Here is a 22340-nt window from a genome sequence, read left to right as displayed (position 1 = left end):
CCCCACGTCGCTCCGGATCCCCGAAACCGGGTCTCCCCATGAGTAGGGGAGGCGCAAAAGGTGTCAGCCGAATCCCACGTTCACAGGCTTCTCCCACCTGTGATTTTAGTGGGTCTCCGCCTTCGCCGTGGCGGCCTGACCCTAATTTCCACGGAGCGAATTCCTCCTGATCAGAGGAATTCTGCCATTGCCGGAGGCGCCAACCCAGAGGTCTCCAAACAATGGTAGATTTCTCAGTGGCTTCTCTGGATAAAGAGAGAGAGAAGTCAGGTGGATTAGTTGGGTCTGGCTGCAGATTTCACAGTTGATAAATGCAAGGCAAGCGGGTTACCTGGCTGTAGAGAGGCCAGATTTGATCGATTGGGAGATTTGATCGATTGGGAGAAATGCCATGTAATCCAGCAAAACCATCCTATCAGAGTTCTGAGTTCTTGAGCTGATATGCCAGGGCTACAGCTGATCGCGGAAACCATTCCTGCGGCGAATGTTGTTTAGGAATTGCCCTTCCTCCAGAGGGGGGCCAGAGTGATGCACAACCACCAATAAGCAATAAAATACATCAATGAATAAAGCATATGTGAAACAAAACAGGAGCATTATAACGCAAGCTCACTTGGAATTGTAAAGTTGGAATAATAATATTATTAATTTATATCCCACCCATCTAGCTGGGTTTCCCCAGCCGCTCGAGGCAGTGCCCAACAGAATATTAAAAACACGATAAAACATCAAACTTTAAAAAACTTCCCTAAACAGGGCTGCCTTCAGAAGTCAGATAGTTGTTTATTTCCCAAGCGCCTATCCGGACCAACCCCCTCAATGCAGAAATCTCAGCTAAACCATACATGAGAGATGACCATCCAACCTCTGCTTAAAAACCTCCAAGGAAGGAGTGATACTGCTTTTAGTGATCAAGCCCCTCTGTTGCCAAACTCTCGAGAAGTCTGGATAAATAACAATCACCTAGAGGACCTCACTTCAGGGGGGTGGGGGTCATTCTGGAGCTGAGACCCCCACTATGGAGAAGAGGCCCCTTGCTTATAAACCCGTGGGGACCAGGATCAGAGCCTCTAGCCAGTTTTAAGATTTGAGTCGGCTGGTATTGGAAGAGGCAGTCCCAAAGATATTTAGGCCCCTGAGTCATTTTAGGGCTTTATAATGCAGTACCTTATTGCTGCTACCCAGCGACTGAGGATACCTTTCTTGCATTATGTGACATCAGGCCTAGTCTTCCAGCAGAGTTGCTAACCAGTAGAAGTGGATTGGGGCATGCAAAGGTGTTAAAATTTCCCCAATCTCTACCCCATGGGCCACCAGGTTGTTCCCTGGCTCCACCTTCTCACCTGAGGGCGCCAGAATCCTTAAAATCAAGATCTAGTAGCTGCGGGGGGGAAAAGCACTGAACTGCTTTTGCATCTCCAGCTTAGTAAGACTCCAAAGCGTTCGATTCTTACTGTTGTTATGCCGAAGCAGAATGTGCCATTGTGACGCACTGATGAGGAAATACTTAAAGCTATCTTTGAACAGGAATTCGTCTGTAATTAAGGCATAGATAAGATGGCACTGAAATATGACCTTCAACTAATGTGTTTTTCATGAAGAGGGTATGGGGTGATCGCAACTTCTGTATGCTATATTATTTCAATCTTCCAACTAGCTAATGTAAGCTGCACAGTGAAATTTAATATGGCAAGGTTAGGCAACATGGTGTTCTCCAGATGTTGGTTTATACCAGTGTTTCCCAAGCACTCCAGCTGTTGTTGGACTACAACTCCCATCATCTCTAGCTAGCAGGACCAGTGGCCAGGGATAATGGGAGTTGTAGTCCCAAAAACAGCTGGAGACCCAAGTTTGGGAAGCCCTGGTCTGTATCTCCCCTAAGCTCCCAACTGTCATGCTGAACGGACAGGGTTGATGGGACTTGTAGTCCAGCAAAATCTGGAAGGAACCATGTTGGCTTCCCTGTAATATGAGGGTGATGGCCTAGTTCATCCAAAGAGCAGATGAGGTACGAAACCTGTTTCTAAACTAGCCTTCCTCAACCTTGGGTCCCCAGGAGTTGTTAGACTAAAAGTCCCATAATCCCTAGCAGGACCAGTGGCTAGGGCTGATGTGAGTTGTAGTTGAAGAACATTTGGAACCCAAGAGTCTGCACCACTCATTTTATTTAAGCTTCCCATCAGAAAAAAAATGTCGACCTTGGCTTATAACAGAAGTAATAAAAAGAAATGGCAACAGGTCAAATAGAGAAAAGCACCAGTTGAAAATATCCTATAAGATTCAGAGGTATGGATAGCATGAAAAAAATGCAACTAGCTGTATGATGATAAGCCAGTGTAAATAGAAAGCTTTGCCTGGTTCCAAATGATGTCATAGTTGGTTCCAGGTCAGCTGGTCTCCCCCTGCTTCGTGAGAATAATGAAAATGGTTGCAACTGAGTGGTAGAGCATCTGTTTTGCATGCAGAAGTTCCTAAGTTCAATCCTTGGCATCTCCAGGCAGGCCTGGTAATGTCACCTACCTTGAAACCATTGTTTCCTGTTCCTCTGTCCCAGCTCTTGCCAACCTAGCAGTTCGAAAGCACACCAGTGCAAGTAGATAAATAGGTACCACTCCAGCGGGAAGGTAAATGGCATTTCCGTGCGCTCTGGCACTCGTCACAGTCCTCCATTCACCAGAAGCGGTTTAGTCATGCTGGCCACATGGCCCGGAAAGCTGTCTGTGGACAAACACTGACTCCCTGGGCCTGAAAGCGAGATGAGCGCCGCGACCCCAGAGTCACCTTTGACTGGACTTAACTGTCCAGGGGTCCTTTACCTCATCCACAAACTTGTACATAATCCTTTTTTAAAGCCATTCAAGTTGGTGGCCATTGCTGCTTCCTGTGCTGCCTGAAGAACATTTCTGGCAGGATGAACGGCTTGACGACCTCGAAACGTATTGGGTTCCTCCCTCTTCCCCTCATGTTTTAATAGATCTGGAAGTAATGAAGCCTTTAATAGCAGAGCAGAATTCGGACAGCGAAGACGAGAATGAAAATGAATTGCTACCGCCAGAGAAGAAGTATCAACTCGATAACCAGGACAGCATTTCGTAAGTACCGTATTTCTACTTAAGAAAACACATATCTGTATATAAAATACTATACATTTGTTGCTGGGATGCAGGTGGCGCTGTGGATTAAACCACAGAGCCTAGGACTTGCTGATCAGAAGGTCGGCGGTTCAAATCCCCGCAACAGGGTGAGCTCCTGTTGCTCGGTCCCAGCTCCTGTCAACCTAGCAGTTCGAAAGCACGTCAAAGTGCAAGTAGATAAATAGGTACTGCTCCAGCGGGAAGGTAAACGGCGTTTCTGTGCGCTGCTCTGGTTCTCCAGAAGCGGCTTAGTCATGCTGGCCACTTGACCTGGAAGCTGTATGCCGGCTCCCTCAGCCAATAAAACGAGATGAGCGCCGCAACCCCAGAGTCGGCCACGACTGGACCTAATGGTCAGGGGACCCTTTACCCTTTACCTTTTTACCTTTATTGCATTTATATCCCACCTTCTTCTCAAAGGAGTTCAGGGTAGTTCTCTCCCTCCTCATTTAATCCTCGCAACAACCCTGTGAGGTAGGTTGGGATGAGGGTGTGTGACTGGCCCCAGGTCACCCAGTGAGCTTTATGGTTGCGTTGGGGGAGATTTGAACCCTGGTCTCCCAGCACCTAGTCTGACACTATACCACATACTGGCTTTCAATTGCATTACTCTTAAATTTAATTGTTGAAATCATTAAATTAAATAAAATTCCCTAGTGCCCTCCCGTCTTCCCTGTAGCTGCGGGGAAGCCCTATCCTTTGGGGCACATGTGTTCTAGTTGTTTTACATTGTCCTAGTTTACAGATGTTGGCCTCTCTCTTTCATTTTTAGATTTGTACAGACACTCACTCATCTCCTCAAAGGAAACGTTGGAACTGGACTTCTAGGCCTCCCACTTGCAATAAAAAATGCAGGCCTTCTGGTAAGTGGCTCATCAGTTCCGGTGAGGGGGGAACGTCTAGTTTAAATTTTACTGTTGACAGCTGTGCGTTGGCAGTCTCCAAATGCATCCTGCAAAAAAAAGGGGTTGCATCTAAATGTTAGTCCTACTTGGAACACACCCATTGAAATTAACATGCACGGTTCCCTTGGGTGTACTCGGATTAGGAGTCACGCAACCCAAAGCACTGCAATGCGGAGTCACTCTGAAATTCTTCTTCTTCTTCTTCTTCTTCTTCTTCTTCTTCTTCTTCTTCTTCTTCCCTTTGGGTAACTCCCAAGCCTTCTGGCCCTGTGTGGATGGTGCTGTTTTGGCAACGTCCAGATCAGCACCAGGAGGAATTGAGTTTGCTGTTAGCGTACAGGGTTATGGACTTGCAAGCAAAGGCTTTAAACACTTTCGGACAGTGGTGGGGAATCGTTCTTAAGTCCGAGGGCCGCATTCCCTTCTGTGCAAGCTTTCAGGGGCCACATGATGGTGGTCGGCCTGAGTAAAAATGGGCAGAGCAATGAATGCAAGTTTTACCTTAGTACAACAGTCTAGTCTCACTCACTCTCACTCTCTCACCCCCCCCTACCCTCCATTCAGAAAAGCAAGAAGCATTATTAGACACATTTCAGCCAGGTGAAAAGCACAAAACAGGGGCAGTGATGGGGGGGGACCTGGGGGTAATGGCCTGGGGAGAGGGTGTGGCCGGAAGGGGTGTGGCTTGGGGAGAGGGTGTGGCCGGAAGGGGTGTGTGGCCTGGGGAGAGGGTGTGGCTGGAAGGGGTGTGGCTTGGGGAGAGGGTGTGGCCAGAAGGGGTGTGTGGCCTGGGGAGAGGTGTGGCTGGAAGGGGTGTGGCTTGGGGAGAGGGTGTGGCCAGAAGGGGTGTGTGGCCTGGGGAGAGGGTGTGGCCAGAAGGGGTGTGGCCTGGGAAGCGGTTCTTCTTACTGTGCCTGTGTTTTTGTCTTCTACACAGCTTGGCCCATTCAGTCTTTTGTTCATTGGGATTGTATCCATCCACTGCATGCACATTTTGGTGCGATGCAGCCATTACCTATCCCAAAGGTAAGCGCTTGTCGACGGCTGAAGGGAAGTCAAAACCTGCCTCCCCTCCACTTTGCAAGATACCTTCCTTAGTTTGCTTCTCGGTTTCTTGGAAGCTTATATTTAATTTCAGAGTGTGCCGCAGTGGCCATATAGCTGGGGCTGGCTTTATCTGCATTTCTTGGCATTATCCGCTCTCGATTGCCCCACTTCAATTAGCCTGCTTAATTTGAAATGCATGTTAGTCAATTTGGACTTTGTTTGCTGGCTGAGTGCTTTTTTTTTTTAAAAAAAAAAAAGCAAGGCAAAACTTGTTTCTATAAAGTTGCATCTTGTTCAATAACCGTAGTTGGGAAATAATCAGTATTTTCTTTTCTCGTTCATGCCAGATTGAAAAAAACTACCTTAGGGTATAGCGACACAGTTAGCTATGCGATGGAATTTGGTCCTTTTAACGTATTGCAGAAACGAGCTTCTTGGGGAAGGTAAGCTTCTACAAGAATTTGAAACTGATCTCCCTCTTCTATCACCCTCCACTCTCCTTGCCTCTGCCTTTTCAGTTTGTAAGTCTGATTGTAGAGCCCCTCAATACCAACATGAGGTGCTTTGGGAGGCAGTCCTTTCCTGAAAAGTAGGATAGAATCATAGAATTGTGGAGTTGGAAGGGACCCCTGAGGGTCATTTAGTCCAACTCCCTGCAATGCAGGAATCTTCTTGTCTGACACGGAACTCAAACCCATGACCCTGGGATTAAAAGTCTCATGCTCTACCAACTGAGCTATCCCATAGGATAAGAACGCAGTAGTTAAAGAACAGTACACAGAATCTATATCGTTGCTATTCATTTATTGCTATTATTCGGTTTCTTGCTCACCTTTCACCATAAGGAGCGGTGAACAGTGCAAATATAGAATGTTCCGATCAGATAAAAACCTTTAACAATCAGAAGGCTAGGTGGGTCATGAAAAATACTGTATCTCGGGTGTTGTAAGCCAGGGTAAAGACATGTTTCGTAGTTTGCTAAAGCTATGTAATGAAGGTACCCTTACCTGTTGGAAGGGAATTTTGCAGCTCATATAGGTGTTGTTGTGTTGCTGGTTTTATAAAAAATATTTGGGGGGGAGGGGTAAGTTTACTGCAGGCAAAATCCCCAGGCTCTTTTGTCCCCCCCAAAAGGCATCCATTAAGATCTCCACCGATCACAACAACCTAGTCACTTTACCTTTAATCAAATGCAGACACATTTTAGTTAATAGAGTTGGCATTCACAGCCTACTGATGCAAATGCCAGCAAAAGTGATATTGCTATTGCAGGCACTGTGGCGGTGTGACCTAGAATCATAGAACTGTACAGTTGGAAGGGACCACGAGGGTCATCTAGTCCAGCCCCTGGAATGCAGGAATCTTTTTGCCCAAGGTGGGGCTTGAACCCACAGCCCCCGAGATTGAGTCTTATGTTCTACCGACTGAGTTATCCAGCATCTAGCATGTCCCAATTACCAAATGGTATGGCTCTGGAAATGGAAAGCAGGGGCAAGCAGAGAGTGGACGTATTCTGAATCGTCGGACTGCTTCGTACTGAGGTGGGGTCCTTGACGGGTTGCAAATATATTATTGACAAAACCTATTGGTGTTTCGCAACTTTCTGACTAGTTGCAGGACCTTAGCCAGACCTAGCAGAGTATACGCAGCGTTCACGAAAGCAATTGGCAACTTGGCTGCAGACAGGATGGCTGAAGCAGGAACCAGGAACTTGTAGTGAGGTGTTTATTATATACAGTGGACTATTTACAGGAACAGAACAGAACACGGATCTTTGACTAGCTCTCTCATACACGACTCACAACTCCTACACTGACACTCGAACTCGTACACATTCCAGTTAGTAGGCCATTCATCATTATTCCCGTGAGAAAGCTTGACCAATCATAGAGTTGTCTCCATGCCTCTGTATCACCAGGCAGACTTACTCTTTCACATTGCCTTGGCCATCTGCCAAACCTTAATTGACTCTGTGTGAGTAGCTGCACGTATTCAGATTCCTAACATGTTTTGCCAACAAAATGCGGTATACCCTTATCTGTAAAAAAGAAGAATAATCTCAGAGCTTATATGTGGATGGCTTTGGGTTCTACGCACCTTGCAGTTCAGGGATGCGAAGGTTGGGGCAGCCTACTTGTTGGGACTCCCAGCTCGCATCAGGCCTGGTTAGAATGGCTGCTGGTCAGGGGTCACCTTAAAAGAAAATGTAATGAAAATGATGTACAGATGGTTCCTAACACTGGTTAAGCTGGCTAAAATGTTTAGGATGAGTAATAAATTATGCTGGAAATGGAAAAGAAGGAAGGAGATTTTTATCATATGTGGTGGACATGCAAGAAAACAAAATCATTCTGGGAACTGATTTATAATGAATTGAAAAAGATGTTTAGATACACCTTTCCCCAAAAGCCGGAAGCCTTTTTGCTGGGCTTGATGGGAGAGGAAATCGCAAAGGCAGATCAAAGACTATTTATGCAACAACTGTGGCGAGAACTTTATTAGCCCCAAAGTGGAAATTACAGGAGTTACCAAAGTTGGAGGCATGGCAGATGAAGATGATGGATTATGCGGAACTGGCAAAACTGACCTGCAAGATCCGAAACCAGGAAGAATCAAGATTCCAAAGAGATTGGAGTAAATTTATTGACCATATAAGTAATAACTAGAAGTTTGAAGACACTAGCAGGATTGAAATAAATCTTACGACGTGGATTTGATGAAAGGAGAGGAAACTGTGAGATGTAGATTGAAAAAGAAAGCCTGCTGCCGGGAGGGAGAGAAGTCATTGCTCGGCAGAGTGGTGGAAAAGGACTTGTGTAGAGGAATGTTGAAATTTACTGTTTGTTGTTTAAAGTGGAAGTTTGAAGAAGAAGAAGAAGAAAAGAAGACCCAACAACATCTGGAATATGCCAGGTTCTCCATTCCTACTGCAGTGCATGTCAAAAAGGATATGATTTGGGGAGCCAAGCCCCTCCTTGGCTTTCTTCGTCATCCTAGTGCACATGCCGGTGTCAGGCTTCAGGGAATAGGCTTCTTCCCCCGTGGCAGTAAATAAGACGATTAAACGAAAGGACTGTCTTACCAGTTAGATTCTTTAATAAGCACAGTGAGAGACAAAAGATTGCATCTCACTAGAAATGGCGGTGCTCCAAATTAAGGTTTTCTTCCTCCGCCCCTATTAATCGGAGTAATCTGAGTTTGTGCCCTCTGTGTTTTCTATTCTAAGACTTTCTGAGCTCTTCTTAATCTTGGGGAGGGCGGTGGAGGAATGCTGCCCAGCGACTGTGAATCTGTTAATCCTCTCTCTCCCAGTGTTTCTTCTCCTAGCTGTTCCCCATCCAGTATTTCCCAGCTTCTGCCTTCGGAACTATGCCCCTCTGCAAACCACTGCTCCAAATCCATGCTGTCCTCCAATTCCTGGGAAGATTCAGGATCAGGGGGAGGGGGTGGCACCCGCCATTTCTCCTCAGTGCAGCACTCCTCAGCATGGTCCCTGACAACTGGGGAGGGCTGCTTTATATCAACATGGGCTGAAGCGAGTCTGTTGTGATGGCTCAGGACAAGTTACAGAATCCAAGATTCATATTGCTAGTACCTTTCCCCCTAAAAAGTTTCAAAGTAAATTGTATTAGCATCTATCATGTGGGTTTGCTTAAGTGGTTCTGGACTCATTGATTACCTTGATGAACTGATCAGTACATCTTTTATATACTTCAAATTCATAATATATCCCAGAGGTGGCCAACTCCCGAGGGACTGCGATCTGAGCTTTTTTAGAGATGGGAAATACCCTGTTTATGCCCATTTTCTTGGGGTTCTGTTTTTTTGGGGGGCTTTTAAGGGGGAAGGGGATTAGTCGCTCACCAAAACAGTGCTGCGAAAACAAAAACTCCGTCTTCTGTTACAGATATCAGGAGAAAATACAGGCAGGGAGAGGGGCCAGGGCCGGGTGCTCTTAGGCAAAAGCAAAGGAAAATGAGCCTACGATTGACAGCGATTGACTGCAACCTCCCGGGGATTGACCTGTTGGACCTCCCTGATATATCCATTTCCCCACCTTCTCCAAGCAATTTGGAACAGTGTACATGTGTTTCTGGTCCAAGCTGAACATCCTACCACACTCATGCTTGAAATTTCACATGCTTAAAATGGATGAAGATGTCCCCAATTCTGAGCCAGAGATTGGAAACATCACCCAAGTGTTGCTCCCACCATGCTTGTATTCTTCCCACTCTCCGTTCTGAAGACTCCCAGTGATCTCTAATCTAGCCACCAAGGTCTGAGTCTGCTGAGTCGTCCCTGTCTGATTTGCCCTGTAAATCAAATGCTGCCTCTGTCTGTGCACAACACCAACCCGTCAACAGACTCTCTTGCACGGGTGTGAAATCTGCCTGGAGAATTCATGGAACACTTTGATCCTTGTGGTTCAGGGAGTCTCTACCCCCATCGTTCAGCCCGGACACTGAGATCCAGTGCTGAGGGCCTTCTGGCGGTTCCCTCATTGCGAGAAGTGAGGTTACAGGGAACCAGGCAGAGGGCCTTCTCGGTAGTGGCACCTGCCTTGTGGAACGCCCTCCCAGCAGATGTCAAGGCAATAAACAACTATTTTACTTTTAAAAGACAACTGAAGGCAGCCCTCTCTAGGGAAGTTTTTAATGTCTAATGCTGTATTGTTTTTAATATTCAGTTGGAAGCCGCCCAGAGTTGCTGGGGAAACCCAGCCAGATGGGCGGGGTATAAATAATAAATAATAATAATTATTATTATTATAGGAAAGCTTGACGTCAACCTGGATTTCATGCCTGTTTTAAGAGAAACATATCTCTGTCCTTGCACTGACTAACTAGTCTGTTTCCATTTCCCTTCCTTAAAAAGTGAAAGAAAAAAAGGGAAGATTTGCCCACCACTATATTTTGATTTTATGTACATTGCCTAGTCAGTTTAGGCGCTCCAGAAGGAAGGTAGCAAATTGCTGTTTTGCAGGGAAAGCTTCATTTGATTGCATATGACTCCTCAGTGCATTGGATGTGACCTCCAAATCTTTGCCTCCCCGCAGATAAACACTAGTTAACTTGAGTTTTCTCTCTCTCATTGCGCCACTACAGATACGTTGTGGACTTCTTCCTTGTGATTACGCAGCTGGGCTTCTGCAGCGTTTATATCGTGTTCTTGGCAGAAAACGTGAAACAAGTAAGCAAATGAATTTATCTGTGGAATTGATATTGCACCCGTCTTCTTGAAAGAGCCCAGGGTTTTAAAAAAGGATGCAGAATTTGAAAAACAAAACAAAACACATTCTGAAAGCTGTTACAGCTGAAAACGTTACTCCCTCCAGTGATCTTGGGGTGGCTAGGAAAAGTATTCTTCAGCCATCCAATCCCTGGGTAGACAGGAAGGTTTTCAAATTCCTCCTGATAAAAGTACAGCACGCTAGGAAGTCATTCCACAAACAAGGAGTCACTGCTGAAAAGGCCCACCTGAGAAAGGTCGCTGCCAGTTCAATCCAGTTCACGTTTCAGAGAGCCAGTGTGGTGTAGTGGTTAAGAGCGGTAGTCTCGTAATCTGGGGAACTGGATTCGCGTCTCTGCTCCTCCACATGCAGCTGCTGGGTGACCTTGGGCCAGTCACACTTCTCTGAAGTCTCTCAGCCCCACTCACCTCACAGAGTGTTTGTTGTGGGGGAGGAAGGGAAAGGAGAATGTTAGCCGCTTTGAGACTCCTGAAGGGGAGTGAAAGGCGGGATATCAAGTCCAAACTCTTCTTCTTCTTCTTCAAGTTCCACTGAATTGAGTCAGATTGAGTGTGCATGGGATGTTTCGCGGTCTCTTCTTTGGCGATCACTCGTAGCCGAGTAAGATTGTCTTCCATAAACACGGTTTTAACAATGAGTCCGTAAGTGACTGTGGAGGCTAATTCTGGATCCACACGTCCTTCCACAGTGGGGACATTGGTTTTCGGGAGGGAGTTGATCATGGTGTGGATTTGCCAAGCGGGCCTTCCTCTTAGCACATTTCTGCCTTGTGTCCTGAGTTCGAGTGTCTTCAAAGCCCATGACACCTTTGGTAAAGGCTGTTCTCCAACTGGAGAGCTCACAGGCCAGTGCAGTTTGTTGTTGGTTGTATGTTGTCTGCTATTCGGTTGCTGACCAGACCACATCTCAGTGGGAAAGAGTCACAGCCTAGTGAAAGGGGTTGTTCTTTGCAAGCCAAACATCCCAAGTTCAGTTCTTTGTATCTCAAGTAGGGCTGGGGAAAGACTCCTGTGTGAGACTCTGGAGAGCCATTGCCAGTCATCATGGATAAGATTGGCCAGTTTGTATTCATGTCAGAAGATTTGCTATGGAATATTCACTCTGTAGGGGGAGCCAAAGGGCTAGCTATCAGAATGGCTATTAAATGTAATTCTATTTCTTAAAGGGAAAACTTTTTTTTTTTTTTTGCAGTGTGCACTTGTCAACCACAGTAAACTACCCATAGCAAAAAATATATAAATTGCTGTTCCACATTCCTTGTGTCACAGTTTCTCTATTCGAAACCATGCGCACCTTCTTTCTCTGCAGTGAACTACTGCATGCTGGTAGAGACTCTTCTGTTTGCAAAGCAAATGCACAGTGAACCTGCAATGTCTGAGGCATCGCTCTCTTCCTTCTGCTTTCTCTGATGTACTGGAAGGAGGAACCTAGGGAGTAATGGAAGGGGTGTTGCTTCTGAATACCTGTTTCTGGGAATTGATACTGTGCTCAAGTCCTTCTTGGCCACAGGATACTGAACTAGATGGCCTTTTGGGCCTGATTGAATAACCAGGCTGCTCCTCCTCCTCTTCCTTTATACAGTGCCATTAATAATAATAATGGAAGAGGAGGAGCAGCAGCCATTAATAATAGAGTCCATTAATAATAGGGACGCGGGTGGCGCTGTGGGTCAGAGCCTCAGAGCCTAGGACTTGCCGATCAGACCTCAGAGCCTAGGACTTGCCGATCAGAAGGTTGGCGGTTCGAATCCCTGCAACAGGGTGAGCTCCCATTCCTTGGTCCCTGCTCCTGCCAACCTAGCACTTCGAAAGCACGTCAAAGTGCAAGTAGATAAATAGGTACCGCTCCGGTAGGAAGGTGTAAACGGCGTTTCCGTGTGCTGCTCTGGTTCTCCAGAAGCGGCTTAGTCATGCTGGCCATATGACCCGGAAGCTGAACGCTGGCTCCCTCAGCCAATAAAGCGAGATGAGCGCCGCAACCCCAGAGTCGGCCACAACTGGACCTAATGGTCAGGGGTCCCTTTACCTTTACCTTTATTAGATTCTGATGGATTGTTTAATGTTGGTTTGTTTGATATAATTTCTTTACTGTAAAGTTATTGTGACTTTTTACTATTCCTATTAATGTTGGATGTTTTATTATGTGTTTGTATGTGTTGGAAGCTGCCCAGATTCGCCTGGGGCAACCCAGTCAGATGGGCGGGGTATAAAAATTAATACTTATTGTTGTTGTTATTATTAAGGTAAAGGGACCCCTGACCGAGCAACGGGAGCTCACCCCGTCATGGGGATTCGAACCGCCAACCTTCTGATCGGCAAGTCCTAGGCTCTGCGGTTTAACCCACTAATAGTAAAAAGTAAAACTAAACACCAGTGAATAATAATTAAACTATTGGACATGGACCTTTGCAAAGTAGTAGAGGATAGGTCCCTGCCCCAAGGAGCTTATAATCTGAAATGCAACACAAAAGGAGGGGACCAGTATAAATAGAGGGAACTGTTATACTCAACGGAGAGCAAGGGCTGGGTGATACCTGGTTTTCAACATTGCAGTATATCACCAGCTAAACATGATGATATACTGATATACTACAATGTCTGAAATAAGGAAACCCAGCCAGATGGGTGGGGTATAAATAAGAAATTATTATTATTATTATTATTATTACTACTACTACTATGTAGAGACACTGGCTGGTTTCACAGTTTTTCTCGCATTGTGATTTTGGCATAGCACACACAAATACACACACACACACACACACACACACAAACACACCACACACTGGTTCGCGATCTATTGCCAGGTCAGAAATCATGCAACCGATTCATAATATGGAGTACAAACCAGTTTGGGGCAATATATCACCCAGCCCTGCTGAGAACTTGAAGAGGGGGGAGAGCGCTTGAGCACATGGCTTCTTCTCGATCATCAAACCATGGATAGGAGGCTGGCGAAGGTGAGGCCTGAATGCAGCCCCTTGTCTTCATAAAAATGCCCTGCAATTTTGCCTCCTTTGTTTCTTGCTGTGGCAACTGCGCTGAAATATGTGGGTACAGCTTCGCTCTGCCTGCTGCTTACACCTGCTGTTCAAAAGAGCTGTTGCATACGCCCACATGTAACACCGGTGAAAACTGTCTGTGTTGTTCTTCTGAACAGCATCTTCAGCTTGGCTTAAGTGTCGGCTGTTCCTTTTCCATTTCCCTTTTGTGTTGAGAAGGTAAGCGGCAGCAGTTGCTGATTACTTGCAAAGAATAAGAGGGAACAGAGTGGGCCCTTTCACCAGCTGTTCCCACCCAAGCAGTCAAGAGTGTTGCTAGGTCCTTACAGTATTTTGGGCACAGGCCTAAAGACTTCATTTTCATAAAATCTGAATGCTGATTTGTATGTATAGGTGGAAATTTGAAATAACAACTGTTGCCAAAGGCAAACTAAACAGCTACCCCTGCAAATCGCCCCCAAGCAATTTGTTTAGTTGACACCCCACCCCAGTATTGGATTTGTGACCATTATGCTCATTTGCCTGAAAACTTTCTTTCCCGTTCTTCCAAAGCCACCTGCAAAATTTGGGGACATTATTCTCAGGTCACCTTTACTTCCAATTCTCCCTCGGCCAAAGTTGACTCTCATTTCCCTCAGCTGAGACCCAGCCAGATGGGCGGGGTACAAATAATAAATTATTATTATTATTTAATTATAAATCTATTCTCTGACAGCATACAGTCTGCTTCACTGCAGAAGTTGGAGATGGGTACTAAGACCCCGATGGTCCCAAGTCACTTCCTCTTAATTTCCTCCCAATAGGTTCTGCTCCAAAATCAATTCAGTTACCCCTTCCCCCCTTCTTTGCTCCCATCTTATGTCTAGATCGGTGTTTCTCAACCTTGGGTCTCCAGCTGTTTTCGGACTACAATTCCCATCATCCCTGACCACTGGTCCAGCTAGCTAGGGATGATGGGAGTTGTAGTCCGAAAGCAGCTGAATACCCAACATTAGGAAACACTGGTCTAGATGAAGTCACCTTATTTTCCCAAATTACAGTATTTTTCCATGTATAAGACACCCCCTATTTTGGGGGACTCAAAATTAAGAAAATGGGGGAAGATCGCCCCCCCCCGTGTATAAGACTACCCCCCTTTTTAACATTATTTTTTTAGTAAAAAACACCCTAGTCTTATATATGGAAAAGTACGGTAATTCCTACCCAGGAACCAAGATCGCCTCCATCCAACTTTTCCCAAATTCATTACCGATGTGGAAACACTTGGGGCACCTAGGAAAAAATGGCAGGGTGTGCGTATCTGTAATTCCCCATGAAGAGCCCAGCTGGGTCAGGTCAAAGGTCCATCTAGGCCAGCAGCCTGTTCTCCCTGTGGCCGGCTAGATGCCCACAGGAGGCCCATAGGCAGGGCCTGAGCATGACAGCACTCCCCTCACCTGCAGATCCCCACACCTGGTGTTTGGAGGCATGCTGCCTCTTAACAGTGGAGAGGGAACCTAGCCATTGTGGCTGGAAGCCGTGGATTGACAGCCTTTCCCTCTATGAATTTGTCTAAGCCTCTTTCAAAGCCATCCAGGCTGGCAGCTATCACTGCAGGAGTGAATTCCGTAGTTTGGCTGTGCGCCATGTTCTGCAGGCCCACCCTAGCATTATTTGTGTCAAGCAAAGCATCGAGCCTCCTCTCTCTCTCTCTCTCTCTCTCTCTCTCTCTCTCTCTCTCTCTCCTCTCTGTCTCTGTCTTGCTCTCTCCAAGCTCTCTTTGATATACCACTTGTGGTCTTGCTTTTGATGCCGCTGCCATTACTGACTTGAATAAGAGTCACAGACAAGAGTTCCGCTTATGCAGTGGGTCTCTCTGAAAAGTGGTCCCTCTGGAAGTCCGAGGGACTTTCTGCAAGGGTGTGCTAACAACACAGATCCAGGGGCTGCAGTTGGGGGATGATGGGAATCGGAGACCCCCTACTTTGCACGAGCAGAAGGCACTTAACTCCTGCTTGGGCAAGGGCTCTTTCGCTACCAAGCCTCTGTCTCCTTTATGTTCTTCAGGCAGTGTGCTGCAGTATTCTGCTGTTCTTCAGAGCTCCCCGAGAGTGAAGGCTGCAGATCTGTTCATACTAATAGCAGTCCATTATTCATCTGAATGTTGCTCCAAGCCTCCGCAAGCTACCCCAACAGCTTCAGAAGCCATCTCTGTTCTCCTTTTGCCATTGGTTGCTTGGGAAGGATGTTGCTACCTTTCATGAGTGTTGAGCTCCTTCACTGGTGTTGAGCCAGTGTGGTGTAGTGGTTAAGAGTGGTAGACTCGTAATCTGGTGAACCGGGTTCGATTCCCTGCTCCTCCACATGCAGCTGCTGGGTGGCCTTGGGCTAGTCACACTTCTCTGAAGTCTCTCAGCCCCACTCACCTCACAGAGTGTTTGTTGTGGGGGAGGAAGGGAAAGGAGAATGTTAGCCGCTTTGAGACTCCTTAGGGTAGTGATAAAGCAGGATATCAAATCCAAACTCTTCTCCTCCTCTTCTTCAGAGCCTTTCCTGCAACTTGTCCGCAACCCTACTTTAAGGAGCCAGCCTTAGGGCTGCCTGCCTGTTGGGTCACTCGTGATCTTTGCATGCTGCTTTTGCTCTTACCCCCATTGGCTACCTTGGGCGGTACAACTGCACAGACGGCATATAAGCTTTTAAGTATAACGTTTAATAATAATAATAAATAATACTGACTTTTATTTATACTCCACCCTCCCCGGCCAGAGCCGGGCAGCTAACACCAATAAAATCGCAGTAAAAGCATAATAAGGGGGAAAGAGGGGGGCGGGAAGGAAAAGGAAAAAAACCCACCAATTTAAAATACAGGTTAAAATGCAATTTAAAATGCAGCCTCATTTTAAAGTAGCTGATAAATCAAGACCATAAGGGGAGGGAAACATAAGGGTCAGACCGACTCCAAACCTAAGGCCAGGCGGAACAGATGTGGAAAGATGTTAAGTCCTGCAGGGCCCTAGTCTCTTGTAACAGAGCGTTCCACCACATTGGGGGCCAGTGCTGAAAAGGCCCTGGCCCTAGTTGAAACCAATCTAACCTCCTTGAGGCTTGGGACCTCCAAAGTGTTGTTATTTGTGGACTTTAAGGTCCTCGCGGGGCATTTGAAAAAAAAAAAGGGAAACCCTCTGTTTTATGGTGTTGGGGGCAGCAAGACCATTGCAGGTTTGAAAATCTTGCATGGAGGAAATCACAAAGTTGGAAGCATTATTTTGCCAAGTTACTTCTGACCATGTTTCTTTTTCTTCTTTTTGTGTGTGTGTGTGGGGGGGGAGAGCGGGATAATGTTTACCATGGCCTGGCCCAACATGACTAACTCTGTGATGTGACGCACTGGAGGAAATTGCCATTGCTTCAAAGTGATGGTGACCGAGTGGTTGGAGATGCTGATGATATTGAGTCTGACATTGCGAAGGAGACTAGGTTAGGCAGAAGATGAGTCACACGTCTACCAATCATCTTATCGCAATCAGCAGTAAACTGCTGCTCGGCCCCAGACGAAATGTGGGAGAAGGAGGAGGATGCCAGTTGCTCTTTCAGGGTTGTTTTGTTAACTTCCTGCGCGTGTGTGTCTCTCTTCAGGCTGTCTGCTTTTCAGTCCTGGCTGTGCTGCAATTGGCAAATCGGATATTTTGCCTGTCATGTAACATGGCATCCTTGAAGTTAGTGAAGTGCAGCCATTTTGCTTAACAGCAGCAGCAGCAACATCATTTTTATTATTTGTACCTCGCCCATTTGACTGGGTTGCCCCAGCCACTCTGGGCAGCTTCCAGCAAATATAGAAAAGCATAATAAAACATCAAACATTAAAAGCATTAAAAGCTATTCGTTCCAACCCTGTGCAATGCAGGAATCTTTCACTCAATGTGGGGCTTGAACCTTTTAAAGCTGACTGTTAGCTGACATTGGTTGATCATAAAAAGCTTTTTAATGAATGAAAGGCATCACCTATTCTTCGGGCAGCATGTTATTTTTACATGGTTGATATTTCAAAAACATTCCTGTTTCTGCAACCTGATAATCATTTCAGTGAATTGTTATTAACACACACATCCCTGGTGTCTGCTACTGAAAAGTTTTAATGTCTTAGAAGAGCATTCTCTCATCCTGGTGCTCTCTTGATATTTTGGATGGCAGCTCTCATCAGCCGAACCAGCCAATGCTTGCTGTTTCGTTCCAAACAAATGTAGCACACCAAGGTGGGGAAGGCTATCTCAGAGGCACTCATCCATAGGAGCTAGTTCCTCTCTTAAGGTCCCGTCTGGTCTGGGATGCATATGTCAAAACACCGCACGCTTTCCTCCTTCGAAACTCGTTTTTATTGTCCGGAATCAAATGTGTGCAGGTTTCACGGGCAAAAACTTGCTTTGATTGACCAAGATTTCTTGGGTTGTATGGCAACTGTGCAGAAAACCCAAAGGCTGCAGCTTGTCAGTGATTGATCGGGTATTTAAGAGGTGAGACGATATTTCAGGTATCCTTGCCCCAAACTGCAGGGCTTTATACACCAAAACCAGCACCTTTAGCTTGCCCTGATAGCTAATTGGCATAAAGGAGCTCTAAGACAGGGGTCAGCAAAGTTTTTGTGGCTTGGGCCGGTTCACGGTCCTGCAGATGCCACGGTGGGCCGGAGTGTGCGCGCAACACGCATGCGCAAAGGCTATTTCCGGCGCTCCTTCTGGCACGGAGGAGGCGTGCACAGCTTCCCATTGGCTGCAGGAAGTTCCTGCAGCCAATGGGAAGCCGGCCAGCATTGTGGAAGGCGGTCCCCGCTGTGCTCCGCACTGGTTTAGCACAGTGTACGGGAGCCAACTGAGTGGGTGGCGGGGGTCCATGGGCCGGTTAAACAACCCCCATGAGCCGCTTGTGGCCCATGGGCCTTAGGTTGCCAACCCCTGGCCTAAGAGCTGAGCATAAAGGTTCCCTATCCTGGGAAGACAAGGCATTTCCCTCATTTTGAAACTGTACTAATTGACTAATTTCAGTCATTTAAAAATAACCTGTATTGTTTCTTGCAGGTTCACGAAGGGATTCTTGGAAATAAATCTGGTGTGAACACCACAGGAGTCAGTGGCGCCTCAGACAAAATGACTACTGATCTGCGAATATATATGCTGTGTTTCCTCCCTTTTACTGTCCTCTTGGTCTTCATCCGCGATCTTCGGAGTCTGTCTGTGCTCTCACTCCTCGCAAACATAGCCATGGCCACCAGTCTTGTAATCATTTATCAATATGTTATCCAGGTGAGTAAGGACCTGCTTCTGCACTCACTTTTCTTTCCTTCCTCCCAGCGTCACGCTTGGGGGCTGCGCTTTGGTTCGCGGGTGATAATCCATTTTAGCACTGCTTTAGCTGGAAGCATGCACAGAGCTAGGTGTGAAGAGCCCTGCGAGATGTGAGCAAAGGCTGATCCAGTCCCCCATTCCTTTCCCCACATCTGGTCAACCAGATGGCAGGTAAAAAGGTAAAAGTTAAAGGACCCCTGGACGGTTAAGTCAAGTCAAAGGCGACGATGGGGTTGCAACGCTCATCTCGGTTTCAGACTGAGGGAGCTGGCGTTTGTCCACAGACAACTTTCTCTGTCATGTGGCCAGCATGACTAAACCGCTTCTGGCACAACAGGACACCATGACGAGTGCCGGAGCGCACGGAAATGCCATTTACCTTCCCTCCGCAGTGGTACCTATTTATCTACTTGCACTGGCGTGCTTTCAAACTGCTAAATTGGCAGGAGCTGGGACCGAGCAACAGGAGCTCACCCCGTTGTGGGGATTTGAGCCGCCGACCTTCTGATCGGCAAGCCCAAGAGGCTCAGTGGTTTAGACCACAGGAAGCAGGGCATAAAGGGAATAGCCTTGTCTTGCTGCTGTTCCCAAAGTACTGGCATTCAGAACCATGCTGCCTCTTATCCTGGAAGCACTCAGTAGCCATTGTGACTAGCAGCTTCTGAACAATAGCCTTATCTCCTGCAACCGAAAAGGTCTCGGCTTAATTCCCAGCCCACCTTCGTTGCATACGTGTAATGAAACTTTCAGCCCCATGTTGTGTGTAGGTTTGGGGGTGGATGGAGATTAGTGAAAACAACAACAGAAGCTGACAGTTCTGAGTGATGCATCCGGTGGATAGCCAGAACCAACACCGCTGAATGACAACGACCTTTTAGTCGACTTGTTCAGATTCACTCATCTGTTTAAAGGTCATCGTGATTCACCACTGCATCTCCATTACTTAGGAAAGACAGGGCAATTACCTTTTCCTTTGTGCATTTTTAAGGGTCCGGCACAGGGGCAACGCTCACCTGTCCATTAGTGAGCCTTAAGGGGCCCAAGATTTCAACCACAGGATTATGTGCTTCTTGCCTTGCACGGGAATCCCCCTGCCCCACTCCCCAATTATAGTTGGGCGTTTTTAACAGGTAAAATACAAACCTGGCGTGTTCCAAACCCACGCATTTGGCATGGATGCTACCAGTCTACCTAGAGTAGGGCTGGGTGATGTATTGATAAAGGTAAAGGGATCCCTGACCGTTAGCTCCAGTTGTGGCCGACTCTGGGGTTGTGGCGCTCATCTTGCTTTATTGGCCAAGGGAGCCGGTGTACAACCTCCGGGTCATGTGGCCAGCATGACTAAGCCTCTTCTGGTGACTCAGAGCAGCGCACAGAAACACTGTTTATCTTCCCACCGGAGCGGTACCTATTTATCTACTTGCACTTTGATGTGCTTTCAAACTGCTAGGTTGGCAGGAGCAGGGATTGAGCAATGGGAGCTCACCTCGTCATGGGGATTCAAACTGCCGACCTTCTGATCGGCAAGTCCTAGGCTCTGCGGTTTAACCCACAGCGCCACCCGCGTCCCATCGCAATATTTAGCTGGTGATATATCATGATGTTGAAAACCAGGAACCACCCAGCCCTAGGTAGAGTATAATTCTGGTCTACTAAATAATAATAATAATAATATTTCTTTATTTATACCCCACCCTTCCCGGCTTAAAAACTGGGCTCAGGGCGGCTAACAACAAATATAAAACATTGATTAAAATGTGACTTAAAAACAGCATAAAATACAACATAAAATGCAGCATCAGTATCAATAAAATTCAAAAATGACTCCACATAAGAAAAACCTTGGTGCTGGATAAGACCAGTGACCCATGCATCTCGTTCTCGCCAATGAGATACCTATGGGAAACTTGCGAGCAGAATCTGAGCATAATAGCACTCGCCCCAGTCGCGGTTCCTTGTAACTGGTACTCAGAGGCTTCCTTCCTCCAGCAGTGGAGATTTTTTGCCATTGGGCTGTGCTAGTGCACTCAAATGGCCCAGCTCTTCCACAAATACTCAATAGTTTCCTACCTACTAACGCACCTAGAAGATGTCCGGATTTGCCTTTTATCTACTTGTATCTAGTTTCCTGGCGAAATCGGGCCTAACTTCAGTTATTCATGCCTTAGGCTGCAATCCTAGCTGCGCTTCCTGGGGAGTAAGCCCAATTGAATCCAGCAGGATTTTACTTCTGAGAAGACATGCTTAGGGCTGCAACTGTAGTCGTTTCCAGGTTAGAAGGCTGTAATGCTCTGTATGTGGGGCTGTCCTTGAAGTCTGTCCAGAAACTTCAATGGTCCAGAATGCTCAGGACAGGCTTTTATTGGGTTGGCATAACGGACTACAGAAAGTCAATACTGTTTTCGTTATGTCTCTTGCCAGGGTTTATCCATTCCTCGAAAACTGCATCTAGTGGCAGACTGGAAGAGGTACCCGCTTTTCTTTGGCACGGCTGTCTTCGCTTTTGAAGGAATAGGAGTGGTAAGTGCCGTTTTAGAATTTAAGATTATTACCTAAAGGCAACGGCAGTTGAAATGCATCTCTTCACCATCTCGGGAAAAATAGAATTGGCCTCTGTTTTACTCCAGTGGCCAGAACTAGACCTTCAGGGTAAACGAGACCCCCAAATTTGTGTGTACCTTTGATAGGGAAGATTCTTCCCACAATTTTCAGTGCATTTCCCCATTGCAAAAAAATCTGATTCTTTTCAGTGGTTGTGTTGTACCAGGTCAGCAGGGTGCTTTAATCTGTATTGATTGTGCAAACCAAAATTTCCAGTATGCGCTTGAATCACTCCCGCAAAACACTGACAGCCTGGACCTAGAATTGTTGCTAGTGCTTTTCCATGAAGGCACAAGAGGCTTTTATTCTAAGAGAAAGGCTTCAGCTGAGTGGTAGAGCATACACTCTTGTCTGCAAAAAGTTTCCTGGTTCAATCCCTGGGATCTCTGGCTAGGGCTGGAGAAAAACCTTGCATGAAACCCTGGAGAACTGATGGCAGCTGAAATAATAATAATAATAATAATAATAATAATAATAATAATAATAATAAATTTTATTTATACCCCGCCCTCCCCAGCCAAGACGGGGCTAACACCAGGCTAACACCAAATATAAAAACAATTGATTGAAATACAGCTTAAAAAACAAGATTAAAGATTGAAATACAGATTTAAAACAAGATAAAAATACAACATTAAAACATTAAAATGCATTTCAGTGGAAACGCAATCAAAAACTTTTTTGGGGATAAAAACGTCTAGTCTTCACCAAGGCTAACTATCCAGACTGGTCCTACATGGGCCAGAAAAAAGCCAGGGAAGTCCCCAAATAGGAGTTCCAATACAGAAGGAGAAAGGACTTTAAAGGTTAAAACCAGCACCTTAAACCTGATCCTGTACTCCACCGGGAGCCAGTGCAGCTGGTATAGCACCGGGTGAATGTGATCTCGCAGCGAAGACCCCGTAAGGAGTCTCGCTGCAGCATTCTGCACCCGCTGGAGTTTCTGGGTCAGTCTCAAGGGCAGCCCCACGTAGAGCGAGTTACAATAATCCAGTCTGGAGGTGACCGTAGCGTGGATCACAGTGGCTAGGTCAGGGCGAGAGAGGTAAGGAGATGAAAAAATGCCGCCTTTGTTATAGC

At 46.4% G+C, this 22340-nt stretch overlaps 1 protein-coding gene across 3 annotated transcripts in view; it reads left to right on the top strand.

Annotated features, from left to right (window-relative positions):
• Nucleotides 1–22340, top strand: part of SLC36A4 (solute carrier family 36 member 4) — a 100373-nt gene that overhangs the window by 12646 nt on the left and 65387 nt on the right. For 2 of the 3 annotated variants that reach the window (XR_014156153.1, XM_081860507.1), the window contains exons 2-8: nucleotides 2975–3092; nucleotides 3907–3997; nucleotides 4977–5065; nucleotides 5434–5529; nucleotides 10192–10276; nucleotides 18393–18617; nucleotides 21081–21179. Coding sequence is in view for 2 of the 3 variants with exons in the window: in XM_081860507.1 (XP_081716633.1) it covers nucleotides 2975–3092; nucleotides 3907–3997; nucleotides 4977–5065; nucleotides 5434–5529; nucleotides 10192–10276; nucleotides 18393–18617; nucleotides 21081–21179 (803 nt within the window). In the remaining variant the exon portion in view is untranslated. Of the gene's footprint in view, nucleotides 1–1583; nucleotides 1605–2974; nucleotides 3093–3906; nucleotides 3998–4976; nucleotides 5066–5433; nucleotides 5530–10191; nucleotides 10277–18392; nucleotides 18618–21080; nucleotides 21180–22340 lie in introns of those variants that run through there. The other variant, XM_081860508.1, reaches the window with a different exon arrangement.

Source organism: Podarcis erhardii (genome assembly GCF_964252035.2).
Source record: "Podarcis erhardii genome assembly, chromosome: 4".
NCBI classification, from domain to species: Eukaryota; Metazoa; Chordata; class Lepidosauria; order Squamata; family Lacertidae; genus Podarcis; species Podarcis erhardii.
The sequence above is the reverse complement of the archived record's forward strand: the minus strand, read 5'-3'. Positions and strand labels throughout refer to the sequence as shown.